Source organism: Mustela nivalis (assembly GCF_964662115.1).
Source record: "Mustela nivalis genome assembly, chromosome: 14".
Taxonomy (NCBI): Eukaryota; Metazoa; Chordata; class Mammalia; order Carnivora; family Mustelidae; genus Mustela; species Mustela nivalis.
The window spans coordinates 43,810,105-43,831,575 of NC_139033.1; the positions used below are offsets into that span (position 1 = coordinate 43,810,105).

The following is a 21,471-nucleotide window of genomic DNA, read 5'->3' on the forward strand; positions in this document are numbered from 1 at the left end:
CTAAGTGTACAGCCAGTACCTTCTCTGTTCTGCACTCAGTGGGAGGGGTGAGCAAGCTCTCTGGGGGCCTTTCTAGTAGTGGTACTGACCCATGTGTGAGGGTTTCATCCTAATGACTTAATCACCCCAAAGACCCACCTACTAATACCATCACTTTTGGGGTTAGTATTTCAACATATATATTATGGTGGGGGACACAAACATTCATGCATGTGTTTGTAAATGTGCATTTACAAACACATGAACATACATCCCCCTTGTTTTAGATGATAATATGTATTATGTATGCTTTTGCACTTTGTGCTTTTTCCTTTGATTGTATTTTGGAGAACCTTCTGTGTATTAGCTTCCTCATTGTTTTTGATGAAGACGTAACGTATCATTCCTGAATATACCAAAATTACTACAGCCATATAGTTTAACCATTTGGATTGCTTCCAGCATTTTATTACTACCTTGCAAACAAATGCCACAGTGAATAACTGCGTACACATGATTCTTGTGAGGGCACCTGGGGGGCTTACTCGATTAAGCGTCCAACTCTTTTTTTTTTTTTTTAAGATTTTATTTATTTATTTGAGAGAGAGACAGTGAGAGAGAGCACATGAGAGGGGAGAAGGTCAGAGGGAGAAGCAAACTCCCCATGGAGCTGGGAGCCCGATGTGGAACTCGATCCCGGGACTCCAGGATCATGACCCGAGCCGAAGGCAGTCGTCCAACCAACTGAGCCACCCAGGCGCCCCGTCCAACTCTTTTTTTAAAAAAACAAGTTTGTTGCTTTTTTAAATTTAAATTTATTTATTTATTTGACAGATCCCAAGTAGGCAGAGTGGCAGGCGGGGCCGGGTTGGGGGGGGAATCAGGCTCCTTGCTGAGCAGAGGGCCCGATGCGGGGCTCAATCCCAAGACCCTGAGATCATGACCTGAGTCGAAGGCAGAGGTTTAAGCCACTGAGCCACCCAGGCGCCCCAAGCATCCAACTCTTGATCTCAGCTCAGGTTTTGATCTCGGGGTTTGTGAGTTCAAGCCCCCAGCTGGGCTCCATGCTGGGTGTGGAGACTACTTAAGAAAAGAAAAAAGTGATTCTTGTGCTGTGAGTAAAGTATGACCAAATGACTTCCATTAATTCTTCTAGTTTGTGTTGGCAAGGTATGAGAAACAAGTGTAATAGGTTGGGAACGGATTTTACGGATCACTGAAGGCACTTCCCAACATGATTCATGGTATTGCAGGGTGAAGTGATGGGGCTGCCCAGGTCTGGTGACCGGGAGAAGGGTGCTTATTTTTTTGGCCACACCTATTAGAAAGCTGAGGATTAGAACTGTAGGTTCTTGTTTAGTGGATTTAGCGGAAGTATTGTTTTAGGGACATTTCTTTTTGGGTGGGCTGGATGTTAGATTGGAAGGAGCAGGAAAGGAGAAAGTAGGGCAGGCAGCTGTCCTCATGGAATTGAGTGGCCAACAGAAGAGTAGATAGCACAGTGTGTTTTAAATGTTCTTTTGTTTTAAATAGATACTTGATTTGAACCTAAATGCGTAATGAGCTAACAGTACTAGATCTGAGAGCAACACTCCGGAATATAGTGATAGCTTGTGTATTTAATTTTTATTGAAATGTAGTTGACATACAACATTATACTAGTTTTAGATATATAACATAGTGATTCAGTATTCTATGCATTGTGCAGTGCTTGCCTTAACGTGTAGTCACCATCTGTCACCAAATGTCATTATAATATTCTTGATTATGTTTTCTGCTATACTTTTCATCCCATGATTTATTTATTTTATAACCGAAAGTTTAAACCTCTTAATCTCCTTCACGTATTTCATCTATCCCTCCACCTCCCTCCCCTCGGGCAACCACCAGTTCTCTGTATTTATGATTGTGTTTCTGCTTTTGGTCTGTGTGTTGATTTTGTTTTTTAGAAGCCCACATGCGTGTATACTAATTGAGAATGAGAATAATTTTCCTAAAAGATGCATTGATTTTTTTTTTTTTTTTTTGGTGATCTGTAAAGAATGGAGACAGTGAAGTGTGTTGGGGAAGCATGGATTTTGGAGCAGCCCAACTTCGTCTTACATCTCAGCTCCGCTACTCACCAGCTTTGTGAATCTAGGCAAGCTGCTTCATTTCACTGGGCCTTTTGATGCTTCTGTAAAATGGAAATAATGCCTACCGTCTAGATTAAACACCATAATGCATGTACAGTGTCTGAAATTCCACTTCTTCAAGGAGTTAGTCTTGTCTTCAGAGTTAGCCTAAAATATTTGAGTGATGAAAAAAAGAAATCTAACCAATTTTTCTGATAACTATTTTATCCTAAAGATCAGAAATCCTCTGACTATTTTGAATCAGTTGTTCAGTTGTAGAAATCAGGCCAGACACAGAGCGTAGTGATATTTGTCTCTGTGCTTACATAATGCCCTGTTTATAAAGAATACCTGTAGAAACCTCAACTGCATTGTGAAAATGGTATTATACGTCCTGAGCACTAGATGGCGCTCAAACAAGGCAAGAAGGCGATTTTTGGCACTGTCAACATGGTCACTTAAGCTCATGTTTTTGAGTACTAAAGTAATGTGTGTTTGCTTTTGGTACCTTTGCATACAGCAAAGCACAGAGGCAAAAAGGTAAAAATAATAGTGATAAGAAGTAACCATTAATGGGGTGCTTAGGTGGCTCAGTTGGTTAAATATCTGACTCTTGATGTCAGCTTAGGTCTTGATTTCAAGGTCCTGAGTTCAAGCCCCGTGTTGAGCTCACGTTGGGCCTGGAGCCTACTTAAAAAAAGAAAAAGAAAAGAAATAGGAAGTAACCATTATTAACATTTTGGTGTATATGCCATCAGTTCTCTCATATAAAATGTTTGCATCCGGGGGCGCCTGAGTGGCTCAGTTGGTTAAGTGTCTGCCTTCTACTCCAGTGGTGATCCTGGAGTCCTGGGGATGGAGTCCCGAGGTCCGGCTCCTTGCTCAGTGGGGAGTCTGCTTCTCCTCCCTGTGTTCCTCCCCCTGCTTGTGCTCTTGCTCCTGCTTTCTTGCCCACTAACTCTCAAATAAATAACATCTTAAAAAAAAAAAAAGCCTCATATTCTATGTTCTTTAACTTACATTTTCCTCATGTCATTTTTTCCCTGCAATATAGATTTTAAATGGGTGTACAATATTCTGTCTTACAGAGGACAGTAATTTATTTAACTAATGTTGGACTTTTTGGTCGTTTCTTTTTTTGTGATTAAATGTAAAACTCTGATGAACTTAATAGTAGCCAAGTCTTTATGCATATCTCTAACTGTGTAAGGGGAGTGAGTTTCTAGTAGTTGCTTTGCTGGTAAAAATCATCTTTTTTTTTTTTTTTTTTTTAAATTACACAAATCTTTCATTGTAGGAAAGTTAGAAAATAAAAGGGAAAATGGTCATGTGTTCTCATCACATAGAGAATGTCACTGTTGATATTTAGAATATATTCTCCTGTACTTTTTACAACGCACATACTTACAGATAGTCATATTTATTTATATCTGCCTTTTTTCTCCTACAAATATGGGATCAAACTCTTATTATTATGCAACTTAAAAATAATGTATTTTCGGGGTGCCTGGGTGGCTCAGTGGGTTAAGCCTCTGCCTTCGGCTCAGGTCGTGATCTCAGGGTCCTGGGATCGAGCCCGAGCCCCAGGCTCTCTGCTCAGCAGGGAGCCTGCTTCCTCCTCTCTGCCTGCTTGTGATCTCTCTCTCTCTCTGTCAAATAAATAAATAAAATCTTAAAAAAAAAATAACGTATTCTGTATGACATATTTCTTTTCCAGTAAATGGAAATTTAAAAAATTTATTTACCAAAAAAATAGTTATTGAAAGCCCCCTATTTCCCAGGCTCTATTTTTAGGAGCTGGAAATCTTTCAGTGAACTTGAGGAATGAAGCTGCCCTCTTGCAGCTTGCATTTTAGTGGAGGAGATGGGTGATAAGAAAGGAAATAAATCTGTAAAATCATTTCTGAAAGTGCCAAGTGCAGTGAAGAAAAATAAGGCAGAGCAAGGTCGTGCGGAGTGAGAGAATGGGAGCAGATAGAAGCGGTGGTTATCTTAGGTATCTTTAGGTAGAGGGTCTGCAGGGAAGCAGCAGAGACATGAGCAAAATCAGGGACTGAGCCATGCAAATTCTGGGGAAAGAGTATTCCAGGTAGAGGAATAGCAAGTATGAATATGGACCCGCAGCAGGAGTAAGTCCTGCTTGTTAAAAAAGTGGTAAAAGGCAAACTGTGAGCAAGGAAACTTTTTGGCCGTGTTAGAGATTTTTTTTTGTTGCATTATAGTCCAGAGATGAGCACGTTTTCATGTTGATATTTGAGAATTGAGTTGCGTCTGTTATAATTTACTTACTCTCCTATAATATATGGAAAGATTTTACTCACATAGTTTGTTTTATTATGGGAAAATTTATATAACGTGAAATTTACTGTTGTAGCCGTTTTTAAATATGTGATTCAGTGGCATTAAGTACATTCCCAGTTATGGTCATCATCGGTGTCCATTTCCAGAACTTTTTTATCATTTCAGACAGAAACTCTGTACCCATTAAATAATAAATCCTGACTCCTCCTTTCCCCAGCCCCTGGGGCCCTCTGTAGTCTACTTTCTGTCTCTATGAAGTTGTCTATTCTAGGCACCTCATATAAATGGAACCATGTAGTATCTGTCATGTTGTGTCTGGCTTCTTTCACGTAGTATAATTCTAAGGTTCATCCATGCAGTAGCACGTGTCTGTCCCCCCCCCCTTTTTTTTTTAAGATTTTATGTTTTAGAGAGAGTGAGCGAGAGAGAGCACACAAGTGGTGGGGGAGGAGTGGTGTAGAGGGAGATCAGAATCCCCTCTGAGCAGGGAGCCAGATGCCTGGCTAGATCCCAGGACGCTGGAATCATGACCTGAGCCAAAGGCAAATACTTCACCCACTGAGCCACCCAGGCGCCCCTCAATTTCCTTTTAAAGCTGAATGGTATCCATAGTATGTGCATACCACATCACGTCATATTTTTAAAACTTCAGTTTGTTCTACTTACACATTTCTTTAAACTCTATTTTTTAATAAAAAAAATTTTAAACGAGTTATTTTAGAGGGAAGGTGCATATGGGGGAGGGCAGAGAGAGACAGAGAATGTCTCAAGCAGACTCCTCATTGAGCGTGGAGCCCGAGATGGGGCTCGATCTCACGACCCTGAGATCACGACTTAGCCGAAATCAAGAGTCAGGTGCTTAATCGACTGTGCCTTTCAGGTGCTCTAGTTCTCCATTTCTGTGCAGTTGTTAGGTTCCTAGTCTGATTTTTTTTTTCGGGGATCCTTCTTACATTATTAAAAAATGCGTATATTCAGCCAAAAGACTTTCTAATGCAAACACGATGGTTAATTCAGCGGTTCTTAACTGAGCACTCACTGTGTGGCCCAGTGCCTGCTCTTTGCCCTCAGTGCCTGTCCCTGTGTACATCTCCCATCAGGTGTGTGATGTGGGGACTGCAGGCGAGGCCACAGAGACCTGGGGGTTGTCCAGGATCACACAGTTCATAGCTGGTGCCGACGAGATTTAAACCCAGATTCTATAGCTGTGGACATGGAATCTGTTGACCATCCTGCTACACAGTCTCCACTTGCAAGCATCATACAGACTGAGCTTCAAATAACGGTTAAAGACCTGCCGTATCTAATTACAGTCTTTGAATAGAGAATCACCCGATTATCTGTTCACATTTTCAAGCAATTTCAAAGCCCAGTATGTCCCAAGCGCTGGTACTTTAATGTTCGAGTGCCTTTATTACAACGTAAAGGTAATGATTCCATTATTTACGCTTAAGTCACGCAAGTGGCTGGATAGTCTGTCTGGTGTTTTAACCTTGCCTTCCGTGGAGTGGGGCTTCTCTCTGTTCCCAAGGAGCTGCCTGAATGATCCTTCCTCAGAGGTCCTTGATCTGTTTCCTCAGCTGAGAAACAGGAAAAGAGACTTTATTGAATTCAGTCACAAGTTTTTAACTGACAGAAGCTATTCAGTCATTGTAAAACTATTTTTTTCTTTGAATTTTTGATGCCTGTCTCCACGGCTGTGTTTTTATTCTCTTTGGCGTACTTGCTGTGCGGTTTTATGAGCACCTCTCAAGGTGAAGCTGTCTGCTGTGCTGTTGAGGTGGGCCTGGGGGGCCGCTGACCGCCGCCTCAACTCCATTTCTTCCATCAGACGTTTGCACATCCTCACCGTTTGACTAAGGGAAGAAATCATTTGAGATTTCTTTTTTTGGCATCTTATTTTCTCCAGTTGAGATCCCCAAAGAAGTTCAGTTTTTACGTCTTGAGTTAAAAACTTTTATTTCCTGTTCTTTCATTGATACCTTTCTGTGCAAGGTCCCTTTAGAAGATTCGTTGAGTTTGGCCCGGGTTGATGGCTGCTTCAAACTACCAGTTTAAATGGGGGCAATATAACTAACCTTGTTTAAAACATTAAAGTAAGGGGAAAGTGTGTTTTATTGCAGATGCTCCCTTTGCTTTTCTCAGTATGTTGGTTGGAATCTGGATTTTGAAGTAATTTTTTTTTTCTGTTCCTTTCTTGAGAAAATAAAGCAATATTATCTTGCATGGTGGCTGCTGAAACTTTGACGTTTTAATAGTTATAGTTCCTTTCATTTTGCCCGTTGAATGACAACATTTAGGATTGTCTGTGAATCACATGAATATAAACACCTTTTTGGTTCTGCTTGGTGCATTAAAAAGTGCTATAATAAATTTATATGAAGTTTTTATCCTTTGACTTTTTCCCATGAATAGGCCCTTTTAAAACATTAACATTCCCACAGTTTAACTACTGAATGGGCTGATTCTAGTTAGTTTTGTGAATGATTTCTATAATTTTCTCTTTGCTAAGGGGAAGAAAAGGCTTCAGAAATGCTTCCGTACTTTGCTGAATGGTTACTTGTTTATTTACTCAGGTCGTGCTTTATTTATTTATTTATGAAAAGTTTTATTTATTTGTCAGAGAGAGAGAGAGAGAGCACAAGCAGGAGAGTAACCGGCAGAGGCAGAGGGAGAAGCAGGCTTCCCGCTGAGCAGGGAACCCGATGGGGGACTCGATCCTAGGACGCTGGGATCATTGAAAGTAGATGCTTAACCAGCTGAGCCACCCAGGCGTCCCTCAGGTTGTGTTTTAAACTGACAAAACATTATATCTTCTCAGAGTATGTTTGTTGTGGGCCGAAAATAACATTATTAATGTCGATTTTGAAATCATGACAAAATTTTCAGTGCTTCTTTTTTTTTTTTTTTTTTTAAAGATTTTATTTATTTATTTGACAGAGAGAGATCCCAAGTAGGCAGAGAGGCAGACAGAGAGAGAAGGAAGCGGGCTCCCCGCCAAGCAGAGAGCCCGATGCGGGACTCGACCCCAGGACCCTGAGATCATGACCTGAGCCGAAGGCAGCGGCTTAACCCACTGAGCCACCCAGGCGCCCTCAGTGCTTCTTTTTTGAACCTCATAATTGTAGTTTGATCACTCAGCAGATGTGTGTTCCGAAAATCTACATGTAATTTTACCCCCAACAACTTTCTGTCCATCAGCTTTTCATTAAATAAGTTTTGAACTGTGAGTTTATCATCTGTTATTATTGAGATTCACATAAAAGGTGGGTGTGCTTGAAGTAAGTACAGTAAAACCAGTCTAAATTGCTGAAAGCTGTGACTTAGGAAATATAAAATTTAAAAATTTAGCTTCCTGATGAAACTATAGTTTATGATTCCGTAACAGTTAAAAAAAGTCCCTTTGTCATCCTGCCACTTTCCTTACTAGGCTTAAAATTTTCTGTTTCCTTTAGTTCTTTATCATTCCCAAAGGCTTTACATGATTTTAATCATAACATAGATATAATCTTTATAGTAGATGGGGCCTGTATGGCACAACTTCTTTTAGGTATGTGTAGAAATTCCGGATAGCTAGTAGTAATATTTTAGTTTGATGTTATGTGGGTTTGCTTTAATAAAAAAGGAGCTAAGGGGTGCCTGGGTGGGTGGCTCAGTTAGTTAAGCATTTGACTCGTGGTTTTGGCTCAGGTCATGATCCTCATGGTTGTGAGCCCTGAGTTGGGCTCACTGGGGAGTCTGCTGCTCTCCTTCCTCTCTCCCTGCCCCTTCCCCCCGACTTGTGTACATTCTCTCTCTCTCAAATAAGTCTTCAAAAAATTTTAAAGAAAGGAGTTAAATACTATTCATATGGAAAGAGTATTAGACATTAGATGTGTTTATTCTCACATTGTGACCTTGGGCAAGTTGCTTGCTTGGCTTCTCTGTTCCTGCCATGTGTAAAATGAGAATGCTCCAGTTTCCTCAGGCACCTTCTCAGGGTTTTGGAAAGAAGTCAGGTGCAGTAACCACTGTGAGAGCACTCTGAGTTGTTTACAAGTCTGTAAAGATGGCAAATTAGAGCTAATCAGCAAATTTATTTCCATATCAACAATTAATATGCCAGAGTCCTTTAACACATTTATTTTCCTTCCTTTTTTTTTTTTCTCGAGTAGACTACACGCTGAGCAGGGAGCCCAACATGGGCCTTGAACTGGAGACTCTTGAGATTAAAGAAAAGTCTTTTTTTTTTTTTTTTTTTTTAAGTAAGGTTTATGTGGGGCTTGTATAGTGTGGGGCTTGAACTCACAACCCTCTGAGATGAGTAGCTTGCTCTGCTGACTGAACCAGCCAGGTGCCCCTTTAAACACATTTCTATTGTTAGAAGTTAAAAAACACTTTTCCTAAACCTTCTCCTCTTGTGTTGAAATACTGTCTTTAAAATAGAAAGTGAGGGGTGCCTGGGTGGCTCAGTGGGTTAAAGTCTCTGCCTTCGGCTCAGGTCATGATCCCAGGGTCCTGGGATCGAGCCCCACATCGGGCTCTCTGCTCAGCGGGGAGCCTGCTTCCTCCTCTCTCTCTCTGCCTGCCTCTCTGCCTACTTGTGACCTCTGTCTGTCAAATAAATAAATAAAATCTTTAAAAAAAAAATAGAATGTGAAAGTCAGTTTAAACTTCATTTTAGACAAGCAATTAAAATTCTCAATTAGTGGAGTTCAAATTAATGAAATCCTGCTAAATGTATACTTAGTCACATTTTCAGTTTTTAAAAATACTTTTATCGGTAGTGTAAAAGCTTTTTTTAAAAAAATCTGCCGGGATGCCTGGGTGGCTCAGTTAAGCGGCTGCCTTCAGCTCAGGTCATGATCCCAGCGTCCTGGGATCGAGTCCCACATCCGGCTCCTTGCTCAGCAGGGAGCCTGCTTCTCCCTCTGCCTCAGCCTGACACTCTGTCTGCCTGTGCTCACTCTCTCCGACCAAAATAAATAAATAAATAAATAAATAAATAAGTCTGCCTTTGGGGTACCGACTGGGTGGCTCAGTCAGTAAGGCGTCTGCCTTTGGCTCTGCTCATGATCCCAGGGTCCTGGGATGGAGCCCCGCGTCAGGCTCCCTGCTCAAGCAGGTAACCTACTTCTCTCTCTCCTGCTCCCCCTGCTTGTGAGTTCTCTCTCTCTCTCTCTCTCTGTCAAATAAATAAATAAAATCTTTAAACAAATAAAATTTTAAAATTTGCTTTTATGTGGGAACCGACATACCTTGCGTATCTGAGAGTATGGTAAGACTCTTACTTGGGTTGCAGTGTTGTTTTACAACCAGTTGGTAAGACTGTTTTCTAAGATTATGTGTTATTCAACCTCTTCTTTCTTTCCTTAATCCCCGAGGGCCAGCCCCATGGCCTGGCAGCATCCCTTAGTACCTCTTGTGTTACTCAAAAATCCAAAGTGTGGACAGATGAAGAATGAGACGGATGGGTTGGTAGAAGAGAAATGGAAGAGTCCAGGCATGGGCAGGGAACCAACGGTGGATTGTGGGACGCGCTGAAGGGTCACAAACAATTCCTCCTGGTGGGTCGTATTGGCTCCATCATACAGGTCACGGGGAAGTTCAGTTAGCAGCCGAAGTGTGCTGCTCCTGCGCACAGCAGTGGCGACTGTTTGGGTTGGCAGCTGAGGCCTGGCTGACCTCTTACACCAGCTGACTAAAATATTGTAAATAACTCTTCCATAGTTTCACGGGTGACAATTAACAGGAATAGGTATTTAGTTTATTAGATGACTCTTTTTATATATTTATTTTGGTTGCCGAAACTAGAATTCTTGAACTACAGGCTTCGTATGAAATTAGCTTTTTTTTCCCTACCAACAAATGTTCTTTCTTGTTTATTGGTCAGTTTTGGAAACTGCTTGCCACCTCACAGGGGTGCTGTGTTGGTGAATGGAGGGATGTGTGCTCTTAACACTGAGCTCCGTCCATTTTGTTCTTCCGTGTACGAAGGGATGTCGGGGTTTCGGCGAGGTAGTGGGGGGACAGCAGACCTAATCAGCCAGGACAAGGTGGATTCTCTTCTCTCCTTTCACCTCGTGAATTGTGGCTGGAGACACTGGAGACATTTTCTGCATAAGTGGCTGATACAGTTGATCATCTATTTCTGTAATGAAAAAATAGACACAATTATTTTTTACTTAATATTTGCTATTTTTTTTTCTTTTTCCATCAAAACTGAACATTTCTGTATCCTCTCCACTGTACCATTTTTGAAGTTAAGGCCAGAGTTCTTTGTCGGAGGACCATGACATGGAGTTTAAGTTCAAAGCAGTTGCAAACTCTCTGTACAGTAGTTCTTGGTGGGCCCCCATGTTATTTAATACAAAAATGGTCTGCCTGGTGTGATGAAGGAGTGCCGGTGGTGTTCGATAGACTCTGCTCTGACTTTACAGTGGTGTGATGATAATTTGCCAGTTAGACATCACATCCTTTATGAATTCCTTTGAATAGGCTGTGTTAGAGGGAAAAGAAATTCTGTGATTGTCATATAAGTGCTTATTCTTGCTTTCTGTCGGTATATGTTTTTCTGAATATTAAGATCACAGGATTTCGTGTCAAAAGATTTGAGCATATGATTTTGCAAATTTAGGAATATGTGTGGGATTATAAGCCATAGCTATGCACTTCTGTGGGGAGTGATAATTCATTAAATCATCCTGCAGTGTAATTTGCAGTACTCATTGGAACAGAAGTGTTCATTGACCTAGCAATTGCAGTTCTGGAGTTTATGTTGAGATAATTGGACAGGTTCAGAAATATATGCAGAAAGATACATGTGTGAAGACAATGTTTATGAAAGGAAATTGCTAACAACCTAATGTTCGTGAGTAAGGAGATTGATAAAAAATGAAAATGATGCATCTGCATACTGTTAATGTTACACAGTCATTAAAAATGATCATATGTTTATAAAAAAGAGAAAAGATCTACAGCATTATAAATGGTTAAAGCCAATTATAAAACCATTCATATACTGTAATTTATTCAAGCAAAATTGTGTAGAAGTCTGGATTTTAAAAATGTGTTTATTCATATAACACTTGTGTAGCTTTATTTTTATGATTTGCTTTTTAAAATTTGTTATTTTAATTTAATTACAGATTCACAGGAGGTTGCCAGAAATGTACAGAGAGGTCCCTGGCATACTGCACTCATCTCCCGCAGTGGTAACAACTCCCATAACTATAGTTCAGTATCAAAGCCAGGAAACTGACGTTGGTACTATCCATGAAGGTTATTGGAACTTCAGCAGTTAGTTATACATGGCACACATTTGTTGTGTGTTTATATAGCTCTGTACAATTTTATCACATGTATAGACTTGTATAACCACTACCGCAATCAAGATGCTTACCTGTTTCATCCCAACAAGGCTCCCTTGTGCTTTCCCTTTATAGCTGCACGAACCCCCACCCCCTCATCTCTAATTCTTGGCAGCCGCTGATCAGTTTTCAATCTCTGTCATTTTGTTATTTCAAGAAAGTTATGTAGATTCTGAGATTTTGAGATTGGCTCTTTTCACTCAGGATAATGCCCTTGAGATCCATTCAAGTTGTGTATATCAGTAGTTCATTCCTTTTTATTGCTGAGTAGTAGTCTGTGTTGTGTATGTATCATAGTTTTTTTTCTTAAGATTTTATTTATTCATTTGACAGACAGAGATCACAAGTAGGCAGAGAGGCAGGCAGAGAGGAGGAAGCAGGCTCCCCGCTGAGCAGAGAGAGCCCAATGTGGGGCTCGATCCCAGGACCCTGCGATCATGACCTGAGCTGAAGGCAGAGACTTTAATCCACTGAGCCACCCAGGCGCCCCTCATAGTTTGTTTAAATGATGATTCACTGAAGGACGTTTGCATTGTTTCTAGTTTGGGTCTATTATGAGTAAACCTGCCGTGAACAGTTGTGTACAGGTTTTCAGGTGAATATAAGTTTTTATTTCTTTGAGATAAATGGTCAACTGTGCAGTCACTGGGTTGTATGGTAAGAGCAGGTTGAAGTGTATTTTTTTTAAATTATTTTTTAAAATTTATTTTTAACTGACATATAGTTGGCATATTTTGTTAGTTCTAGCTGTACAGCCTAGTGAAATGATAATTGTATACATAACAAAATTCTCACTATGATAAGTGTAGTTACCAAGTGCACGTTTGGTGTTACACAAACTATCAAACTGTTTCCTGGTGGCTATATCATTTTATATTCCCATCAGTAATGTATGTGAGATCCATTTTCTCTGTGTCCTTGCCAGTATTTGCTGTTGTCACTTGTCACTCCTTTTTTTTTTCTTTGTTTAGCAGTTCTGATAGCTGTATAGTGTTACCTCTGTCTTTATTTAGTATGGCTCATTTCTACAAAAATAAAACCGTTTTTTACAAACGATTTTTTTAATTTGAGAGAGTGCACAAACAGGGAGAGAAACAGAGGAAGAGGGAGAAGCAGATTCCCTGCTGATCAGGAAGCCTGCTGTGGGGCTTGATCCCAGGACCCTGAGATTGTGACCTGAGCCAAAGGCAGACACTTAACCGATTGAGCCACCGAGGTGCCCCCCAAAACATTTTCTTTTAAAAAAGAAAAAGTAAGGGCACCTGGGTAGCTCAGTGGGTTAAGCGTCTGCCTTTGGCTCGTCAGGTGTATTTAAGAATACATCTATGCAGATTTGATAGTTTACTACATACGGTTTCGTTTTATTTTTGTGTGGTGGGTTAGGAACTCACATTCATTGAGCCGTGTGCTGCACGCTCTATACCCTGCCGTATACTCCTTATATCTATCCTGTGAGTTGGTGATATCCTTAGCTTTGTTTCGCAGATGAACAACTGAGTCTCTCAAATGAAGTAACTTGGCTAGGTTATACCATTGATAATTGTCATTATCATTAATCATTAGCATGGTCGGAAAGTCATTTGCTAGTGTGCAGAAGTGATGGGAACCGTTGAGAGGCTGTATGCTTGGTCAGGTACTGGAAGTGACTGGCATGTGAATGTAGTGGATGCAGAGACATTCTCTAGCCTTCCTGTTGATATTCCTGCCCAGTATTCCAATTGTTGTATAATTTTAGTGGAATTCAACTAGATTTTTTTAAACAGTAAACATTTAAACTTGACTGTTTAAAGTCAAGTGTTCTGCCTTAGTAACAGTTAAGATAGTAGTTTATCTAAGTTTGCAGGTGCAACACTTGGCCGTAGTCTTAATTCTAGTATTGTGAGTACGTGTTCAGGCTTTCTTTATCATATGCATCCCTGGAAGCATTAGTTTGAGTCATTTTTGTTGTTCTAAAAGTCTAAAAAGATGGTTGGAATCAGGGTCAGACATTTAACTGTTGTGTAGCTGGGGCACCTTGCTGCTGCTCTAAGAGTCGTGTTCTGTGTGTTTTTGATTCTGTGCTCCGTGGCTTCCCCCTTAATGCAGGGTGAAATGCAAACTCAGTGTGACTTTGAGGTTCTCTACTCTTTGGCTGTATTTTATCCTACGCTTCCTGGTTATTTAAGTTTGGTTTTGCTGTATGTTAGCACATTCAACGGAAGGGGCATCGACTGTACTGGTTATTTGAGACCTAACTCACAAATCACTGAGCTGTATTATTGGTATTCACTGGGGAATTTGGTCTTAGAAGCTGACTTTGAGGTTGGTAGAGTTCTCCTAGGGAGATTATCTTCGGGAAATCAAAGGAACAGAAATGGCAGTGGTAACGTTTAAGAACTTGGCTGTAGTTGTGAAAATTTTAATAACCACTTCATTGCTGAATTACCTTTAGGGAAGTTCAGTGAAGGTTCTTAGTACTAGAAAAATCCCTAAAACAGTTTCACAGTTTCTTGAGATACGTGCGTGTGATTCTGGGGAACATCTCTCCAGTCCCACGGGTCTTACTGTTATCCCAGTGTCACCAGCAAAACTGAGACTCCTGTGAGACTCCCTTTGTTTGTGTTGCTGTGGAAAAGTGGCCAAACCCTGGGTGGGAGGAGCCTACTATGTTATCACAGAGAAGGATTGCTTCAGACTGAGCTGCGCCTGATAATCAATCAGTGTGGTTGTTTTATCTACAGTTTAGTTCATGTACAAAAGTTTGATTAAGAGATGACTAGTTTTGGGCTCCTGGTTGGCTCAGTCGTTAAGCATCTGCCTTTAGCTCAGGTCATGGTCCCAAGGGTCCTGGGATTGAGCCCTTCATCGGGCTCCCTGCTCAGTGGGAAGCCTGCTTCTCTCTCTCCCACTCCCCCTGCTTGTGTTCCCTCTCTCACTGTCTCTGTATCAAATAAATAATCTTAGGAAAAAAAAAAAAAGAGAGATGACTAGTTTTATCGTTTCTCGGCCTTTTGGCTAATATCAAGTGAAGAGATGACTAGTTTTGAGTATTTATTATCCCTAACATCCCATTATCGACATTTAAACAGTTGACCTCAAGTTGTAGAGTTTTGTGTACAGTGAGTTTGGAGTTCCCTGTGTGGTGCTCATTTATTGAATCTGTATTGGTGTAAATATTTGCTGCCCTTTTGCCCCCTTTTTGCATTCTCCCAGTACCCCAAATCTGCCTTCAGAAACAACATTTGGTTTCTAATTGTAATTGTCTTGGAAACATTGGCTGATTTTGCAGCACCATTTTACTTTTATTTACTGCAAATGATGATTTGTTAGTCGCCTGCTGCCAGAGCATCTGAGCTCATTTGTTTAACTAAAACAGCCCTGCGCGTAGATTCCTAAATACGTGGCACCAGTTACCAACCACCCCGGTTGCTTACCACCTCATTTTAGCTCTAAATCAAGCAAATGAAAACGAAGACTATTCCTAAAATGTTCCAAGAAGTTTCGAAAATTGGAGGATAGAGGGATGAGAGGAAGGGGAATTCTATTATAACGATCAGCATGTTGCTTTTGGCCGGGGTGGTGTGCCTGGCTGATTTCCTTTGTAGAAATAAGTGAGGCTTCAGGGTGCGGAACCTGTGCTCCTCCTGCTACAAACACGGTTCTGTGAACCTGTGATTTACTGGGTCATGACCAAGTGTTATTCTTCTGGGAGGCATGGGTGATTGAGACATTTTCCCTGGCCTCCTTCTTTTACAGTTTGGGCACTGGAGATGCTTCTGACCCAAAGTGGTGATTGTTGAGGGGGTGGCGGCAGTGGTGCTCCTGGAGCTCATAGCCCTGTGGAGGGGACCCAGGCCTGCCCAGCCTGATTACACAGCCTGATTGCACACCACCCACAGGTGCTGGCTGGCTTACCGCAAGAGGGAGCTTTCCAAGAGAGGGGGGCTGATTCCCCACCTTTCCCCTCTCTTCATCCTTGAGTGACAAACTGCTTCAGAAAGAAATAGTATTTCATACTTGGAATTAAATAGATGTATTTTTTAAATATTTTAATAAAAATTTAAGCTCTGGGGCAGACCTTGCCTCGAGGGTTGGAGAGTGTGAGGTGCTTCTGGAGGAATAGGGGGAAATAATTAGTTTTGTCTTCTAACAAAGTGTCTGACAATGGCATTCCCTCGGTCAGGACATTTTTATTATGTGCCCGCTTTGTACCAGGTTGGGAATGCCGGGATGAATGAGGACCCCACAGGCTTGGAGCAGAGGGACACAGAGAGGAGAAGTTGGGCAAAGTTGCTACTAAGTACTCAGTTTTATAATTGGGTGCTTTTGGGGCAGAGACCAGAGACCTGTTCTTATGTGATCAAAGATTTTCTGGAGGAAGTGATGTCCAAGTCAGCCTTACTAATAGATGTTGGAATTAATCATTTTTTCAGGCTAGTATTGTATGAAAAATAAATCAGAACCCTGTTTTGGGACCATTCAGTGCCTTTCTGTTGATAAGTTGAGAAACTGAACTCCAGACTTCATCTGGTTAGGGTACTTTTCTAGTATTCTGGTTTTCCATTCTCCAATGTAGATTAGCCTCCAATGTAGAATGTGCCCGGCTGTGTGATGGCCATGCTTTTTGCATGTGTTGTTACTCAATGTCTAGAAAACCCTCCCCTTTTCCTTCCCCTTTGTCTGCCAGACTGACTTCTTTTGCAGTTACTTCCTTGGGGATGTCTTTCTTGACTGCTCCTGGGGTAGGTTGGAGGCACCTCCTATGAGTTGAAGGGCTAGCCTTGATCTTGGGGTTTTCCCTCCACCAAATAGTCTGTCTACTTCTTTATTTCTAAATGTAACTTGAAGGCAGAGGCAGCATCTTTCAGAGAACCCGGGATGACCCAAGTGTCCAGGCAGTGTTTGCTGAATGAATAGGCATAGAAGCTTTTGAAGATTGTAGCCTCATGTATATAATTGAAGCTCTTGTTTCCAGCCAGTTTTAAGAGAGTGTTATTGACTGAAGAAGATAGAAGCACCACTGAGACAGATTTTATGCATGTGGTTGAGTTATTAACCTCATAAAGCTATTTGCAGTCTTTTGCATTTATACCTCTTTTATTTTTTGCCTGAGTAACCAATAAATTGAGTAACTCATAGTTTCTACTTCCTGCCAACTGCTAATGTATATTATTAAATCAGACCACAGTGATTTATTAATTAGAAGTCTTTTGGTTATTAACAAAAATCAATTGATTAAGCATATGCCAGAATGAGGGGCATATGTGATGAACAGACAGGGATATCTCATTGAATCTAAGGTCGAGAACATAGCTGGGCTCTCGGAAGAACCGACTCCAAGAATCAGAAGGCCAGCGGGAATTCCGAGAGTCCTTTTGTTGGCCTCTGCTTTCTCCTCAAAGTTCCTTCATTTGTTTTTCTTACTAACTGGCTTTCTCTGCTTCTCAGTGGATAGAGGATGGTTTCCCCCAACTCTCAGCTTTGCAGCCAAATTCCAGGTGTATGGAAAATCTGTCTTTCCATCTCAGATCCAAATTCCCCAAGACTGGAGTGGCTTACAGTAGATTCTATCCCTGATTGAGTCAGCAGTGACCAGGGAGTGGGGTTATGCTAAACAACCCTGTTAGGTGGGAAGATAAGAGAAAAGGATGGGGGAGATCAGCAGACTGACACCATGAGGCAGTCAGACAATAAAAATATTTTTATAAATAAAAATATGGTGACAAAGACTAGAGACCCATACACGCTTTGTTGTAGGATCATTTTGGGGTTATTTTGCCTAAAAAAATTTTTTTTCAACCTTGGGTGAAACTTGCAGATTTAACTTTGAAAAGATACTTACCTTTTTTTTTTTTTTAAGGATTTTATTTATTTTATTTATTTGACAGGATTTTATTTATTTTATTTATTTGACAGAGATCAAATAGGCAGAGAGGCATGCAGAAAGAGAGAGAAGCAGGCTCCCCACTGAGCAGGGATCCTGATGTGGGGCTTGATCCCAGGACCCTGAGATCATGACCTGAGGCAAAGGCAGAGGTTTAAGCCACTGAGCCACCCAGGCACCCCAGATATTTACCTTTTTGAGTGTGAATATAATTTGAGATTCCTAAGGTAATGGCATGTTCACTGAAGTAATGAGTAGGTTTTAGCTTTATGTGTGTGTATAGTACTTAAACATGATACTGTCTTCACTTGTTGGGAGACAGGTTCTAGAGTGGCTCTCATGCAAATACAAGGGGAGACCCACATAATTTAAAGTTTTCCAACAACCACATTAGAAAAGTGAAGCAGGTGAAATCAATTTTAATAATATAGCCATATGTATTTATGTATACATTAAAAGAGGATTTGTAACTCTTCTGCTTATTAGAAGAGGTCATCATGGGATTTAAATATGCTAATAAATTTGAAAGTGCTGTGAGAAACGTTTAAAGGGTTATATAAGCATAAAGCATTATTTTAATTAACTGGGGGAAAACCCACTACATTTTGGAATCAATAACTAGCTATCATTTCCTAAGGTTTTACTCTGTGCTGGACACTGTTCTAAGCACTTCATATGTGTTAGGTGACCTAATGATGACGATGCTTGTGGAGCAGACGTGCTCGTGATGATCTCTGTTGTGTAAATGAGGAAATGAAGACATAAAGAGTTAAGAAACTAGCCTAAGTCACGTAGGTTGTAACTAGTTGAGCTGGAATTGGAAGTGAAATGTGCTTTTTTTTTTTAAATTTTATTGTGGCAAAATAGACACAACAGAAAATTGATCATTTTAATCATTTTTTAAAAAAAAGTTTATTTATTTTAGAGAGTCGGGGGGTGGGGAGAACGCAGGGTGGGGAGGGGCGGAGGGAGAAGGAGAGAGAGTCTCAAGCAGACTCCATGCTGAGCGCAGAGCCCAACATCCATCCCAGTCTGACCCTGAGATCATGACCTGAGCCAAAACCAAGAGCTGGACACTTAGTGGACTGAGCCACCCAGGTGCCCCTCATTTTAACCATTTTTAAGTGGACACTTCTGTGGCATTAAATATGTTCACTTTGTTGTTTAACCCACCATCCATCTCCAGAACTCTTTCATCTTCCCAAACTGAAACTCTACCCATTAAACACTGACTTCCCATCTCCTCTGCCTCCAACTTCACCATTGGGAACCACCATTCTACTTTCCTCCCTATGAATTTGACTACTCTAGGAGCCTTATATAAGTGGAATCATACAGTATTTGTCTTTTTGTGGCTGGTTTGTTTCACTTAGCATAATGTCTTCAAGGTTCATCTATGTTGTAACGTGTCAGAATTTCTTTCCTTTTTAAGGCTGAATAATATTTCATTGTATGGATGTGTACCATATTTTGTATCATGATTCATCCATTGATGGACACTTTGGTTGCTTCTGCTTTTGCCTTTTGTGAATGATGGTGAACATGGTGTACATGTATCAGTATGAATCCCTGTGTTCAGTCCTTTTTGGGTGTATGTATAACCAGAAATGGAATTGCTTGGTCACATAGTAATTATATATTTAATTTTTTGAGAAATTGCCATACTCTTTTTCATAGCCCCTGCACCATTTTACATGCTCACCAGCTGTGCATGAGGGTCCCCATTTCTCTACATCCCCTTCAATATTTACTTTTTTCTTTCCAATAGCCATTTTAATAGGTCTGAAAGCAGTATCTCATTGTGGTTTTGATTTACATTTCCCTAATGACTAGTGTTGTTGTACATCTTTTCATATATACCTGTTAGCCTTTTGTATGTCTTCTTTGGAGAAATATCTGTTTAAATCCTTTGTCCATTTTTAAATTGGATTGTTTTTGTGGGCTTTTTTGTTGCTGTTCTTGAGTCAGAGATTTTTGTTTGTTTGTTTGTGTATTCCAGATATTAGTCTTAATCAGATACATTATTTGCAAATATTTTCTCCCATTTTGTTGGGTTGACTTTTTACTCTGTGATAGTATCCTTTGATGTGCAAAAGCTCTTAATTTTGGTAAAGCCCAGCTTACGTATTTTTTTCTTTTCATGTCTTCGGTTTTAGTGTCATATCCAAGAACTCATTGCCGAATTCAATGTCATAAAGCTTTCCCCTATGTTTTTTATTTCTGAGTTTTATGTCTGTCTGTGTCTGTACCTCTTGTCTCTGTCTCTATTTCTATTTTTCTGTGTTGTTTTTTCCTATATGTTTATAAATTATTGAAGCTTATGTATATGTTCTCTCTCTTTTGTTCCTTGCTTTGTTGTTGATCTGTTTGAAGGTATTGCAGATATCATGAGATTCCATATATCTCCTAAAAATAATGGCATTTTCCCCAAATAACTATAACCCCATGATTGGTACTGCTCTTGGAACTGGGCAGCTGGGGCCCCTGCTTTGTGCTTGGTACTTTGGAGTGACTTTCTTGCATTTTTCTAAGTCTCTTCATTCCTCCCTTTCCCCTGCTCCAGTGCCTGAAAGGTGGGGCTCCTCGAGTGCTTCTCTTTTAGGAATCTCATTGAGAGGCACCTGGAGGGCTCAGTTGTTAAACGTCTGCTTTTGGCTCAGGTCATGATCCTGGGGTCCTGGGATTGAGCCCTGCATTGGCCTTCCTGCTGGGTGGGAGGTCTGCTTCTCCCTCTCCCTTTCCCCTGGCTTGTGTTCCCTCTCTCTGTCAAATAAATAAATAAAATCTTTAAAAAAAAATCTTATATTTAGAATTATAGTACATTTTCTAATTATGTTGAAAACAGAAGCTTAACTCTATTTTGTTGATTTTATTGTTTACCGCTACGTATGCCATATTTTCTTCCTAAATTATTTTTCTCTTTATTTTTGTATAACTTTTAACTGGTTAGCATGTACTTATTTAGTGTTGTAGTTATTAATTACCTTTTTTCTCTCTCTCCAGCAATGAGCTGAAGCTTTTGGAGGAAGCAACCATTTCAGTCTGCAGGTCTTTAGGTAAGGGGCAAAATGAGCCTGCGTATATATGTATGTGTGTGGCATTTGTTTCAAAATTTCTGTTAAAAGTTTTGGTAGTATAATATGAATTGAAATAATGAATTGATATATTCTTGATGATAATATTTAATAATACTTCAATTTATGGTGCTCAATAATGTCATTAGAAAGGAACATTTTAGTCAATAGGAAAAAAGACACATGTTTAGCTTACTTGCAGGAGTGGTAATGGACTCTGCTAAGACATGCTCTTTCAGCTTGTTCTTTTCTTTTTTAATTGAAGAATAGTTAACATACAATGTTACCTTAGCTTCAGGTGTGCAACATATAGTGATTTGATTTTGAATTGACATTTATATACATTAGGAAATGCTCACCATGATAGGTCTTGTTATCAATTGTCCGCATACACTACAATATTATTGACTCTATTTCCTTTGCTTTACGTTATGGTCCCTGTGACTTACTTACTTTATAACTGGAAGTTTGTACCTCTTAATCCCCTTCACCCATTTCACCCATTCCTCCCTCTCCCTGCCAATTGCCCCCAGCAACTACCACTTTGTTCTCTATATTTATAATTCTGTTTTGTTTGATTTTTTTTGTTTGGTTCCCCATATAAGTGAAGTCATATAGTATTGATCTCTCTCAGACTTCTTTCACTTAGCGCAGCGCCCTCCCTGTCCCTCCATGTTACTACACATGGCAGGACTTCATTCTTGTTTATGGCAGAGTAATATTCCATTGTAAGCATATACCACATTGCCTTTATCCATCCATCTATCAGTGGACACCTGTTGGCTGTTGTA

General features: G+C 40.3%; 1 protein-coding gene across 2 annotated transcripts in view; it reads left to right on the forward strand.

Annotated features, from left to right (window-relative positions):
* Positions 1 to 21,471, forward strand: part of DYM (dymeclin) — a 332,115-nt gene that overhangs the window by 31,390 nt on the left and 279,254 nt on the right. For both annotated transcript variants that reach the window (XM_082699258.1, XM_082699257.1), the window contains exon 3: positions 20,610 to 20,662. In XM_082699258.1, the coding sequence (XP_082555384.1) occupies positions 20,610 to 20,662 (53 nt within the window). The remainder of the gene's footprint in view (positions 1 to 20,609; positions 20,663 to 21,471) is intronic.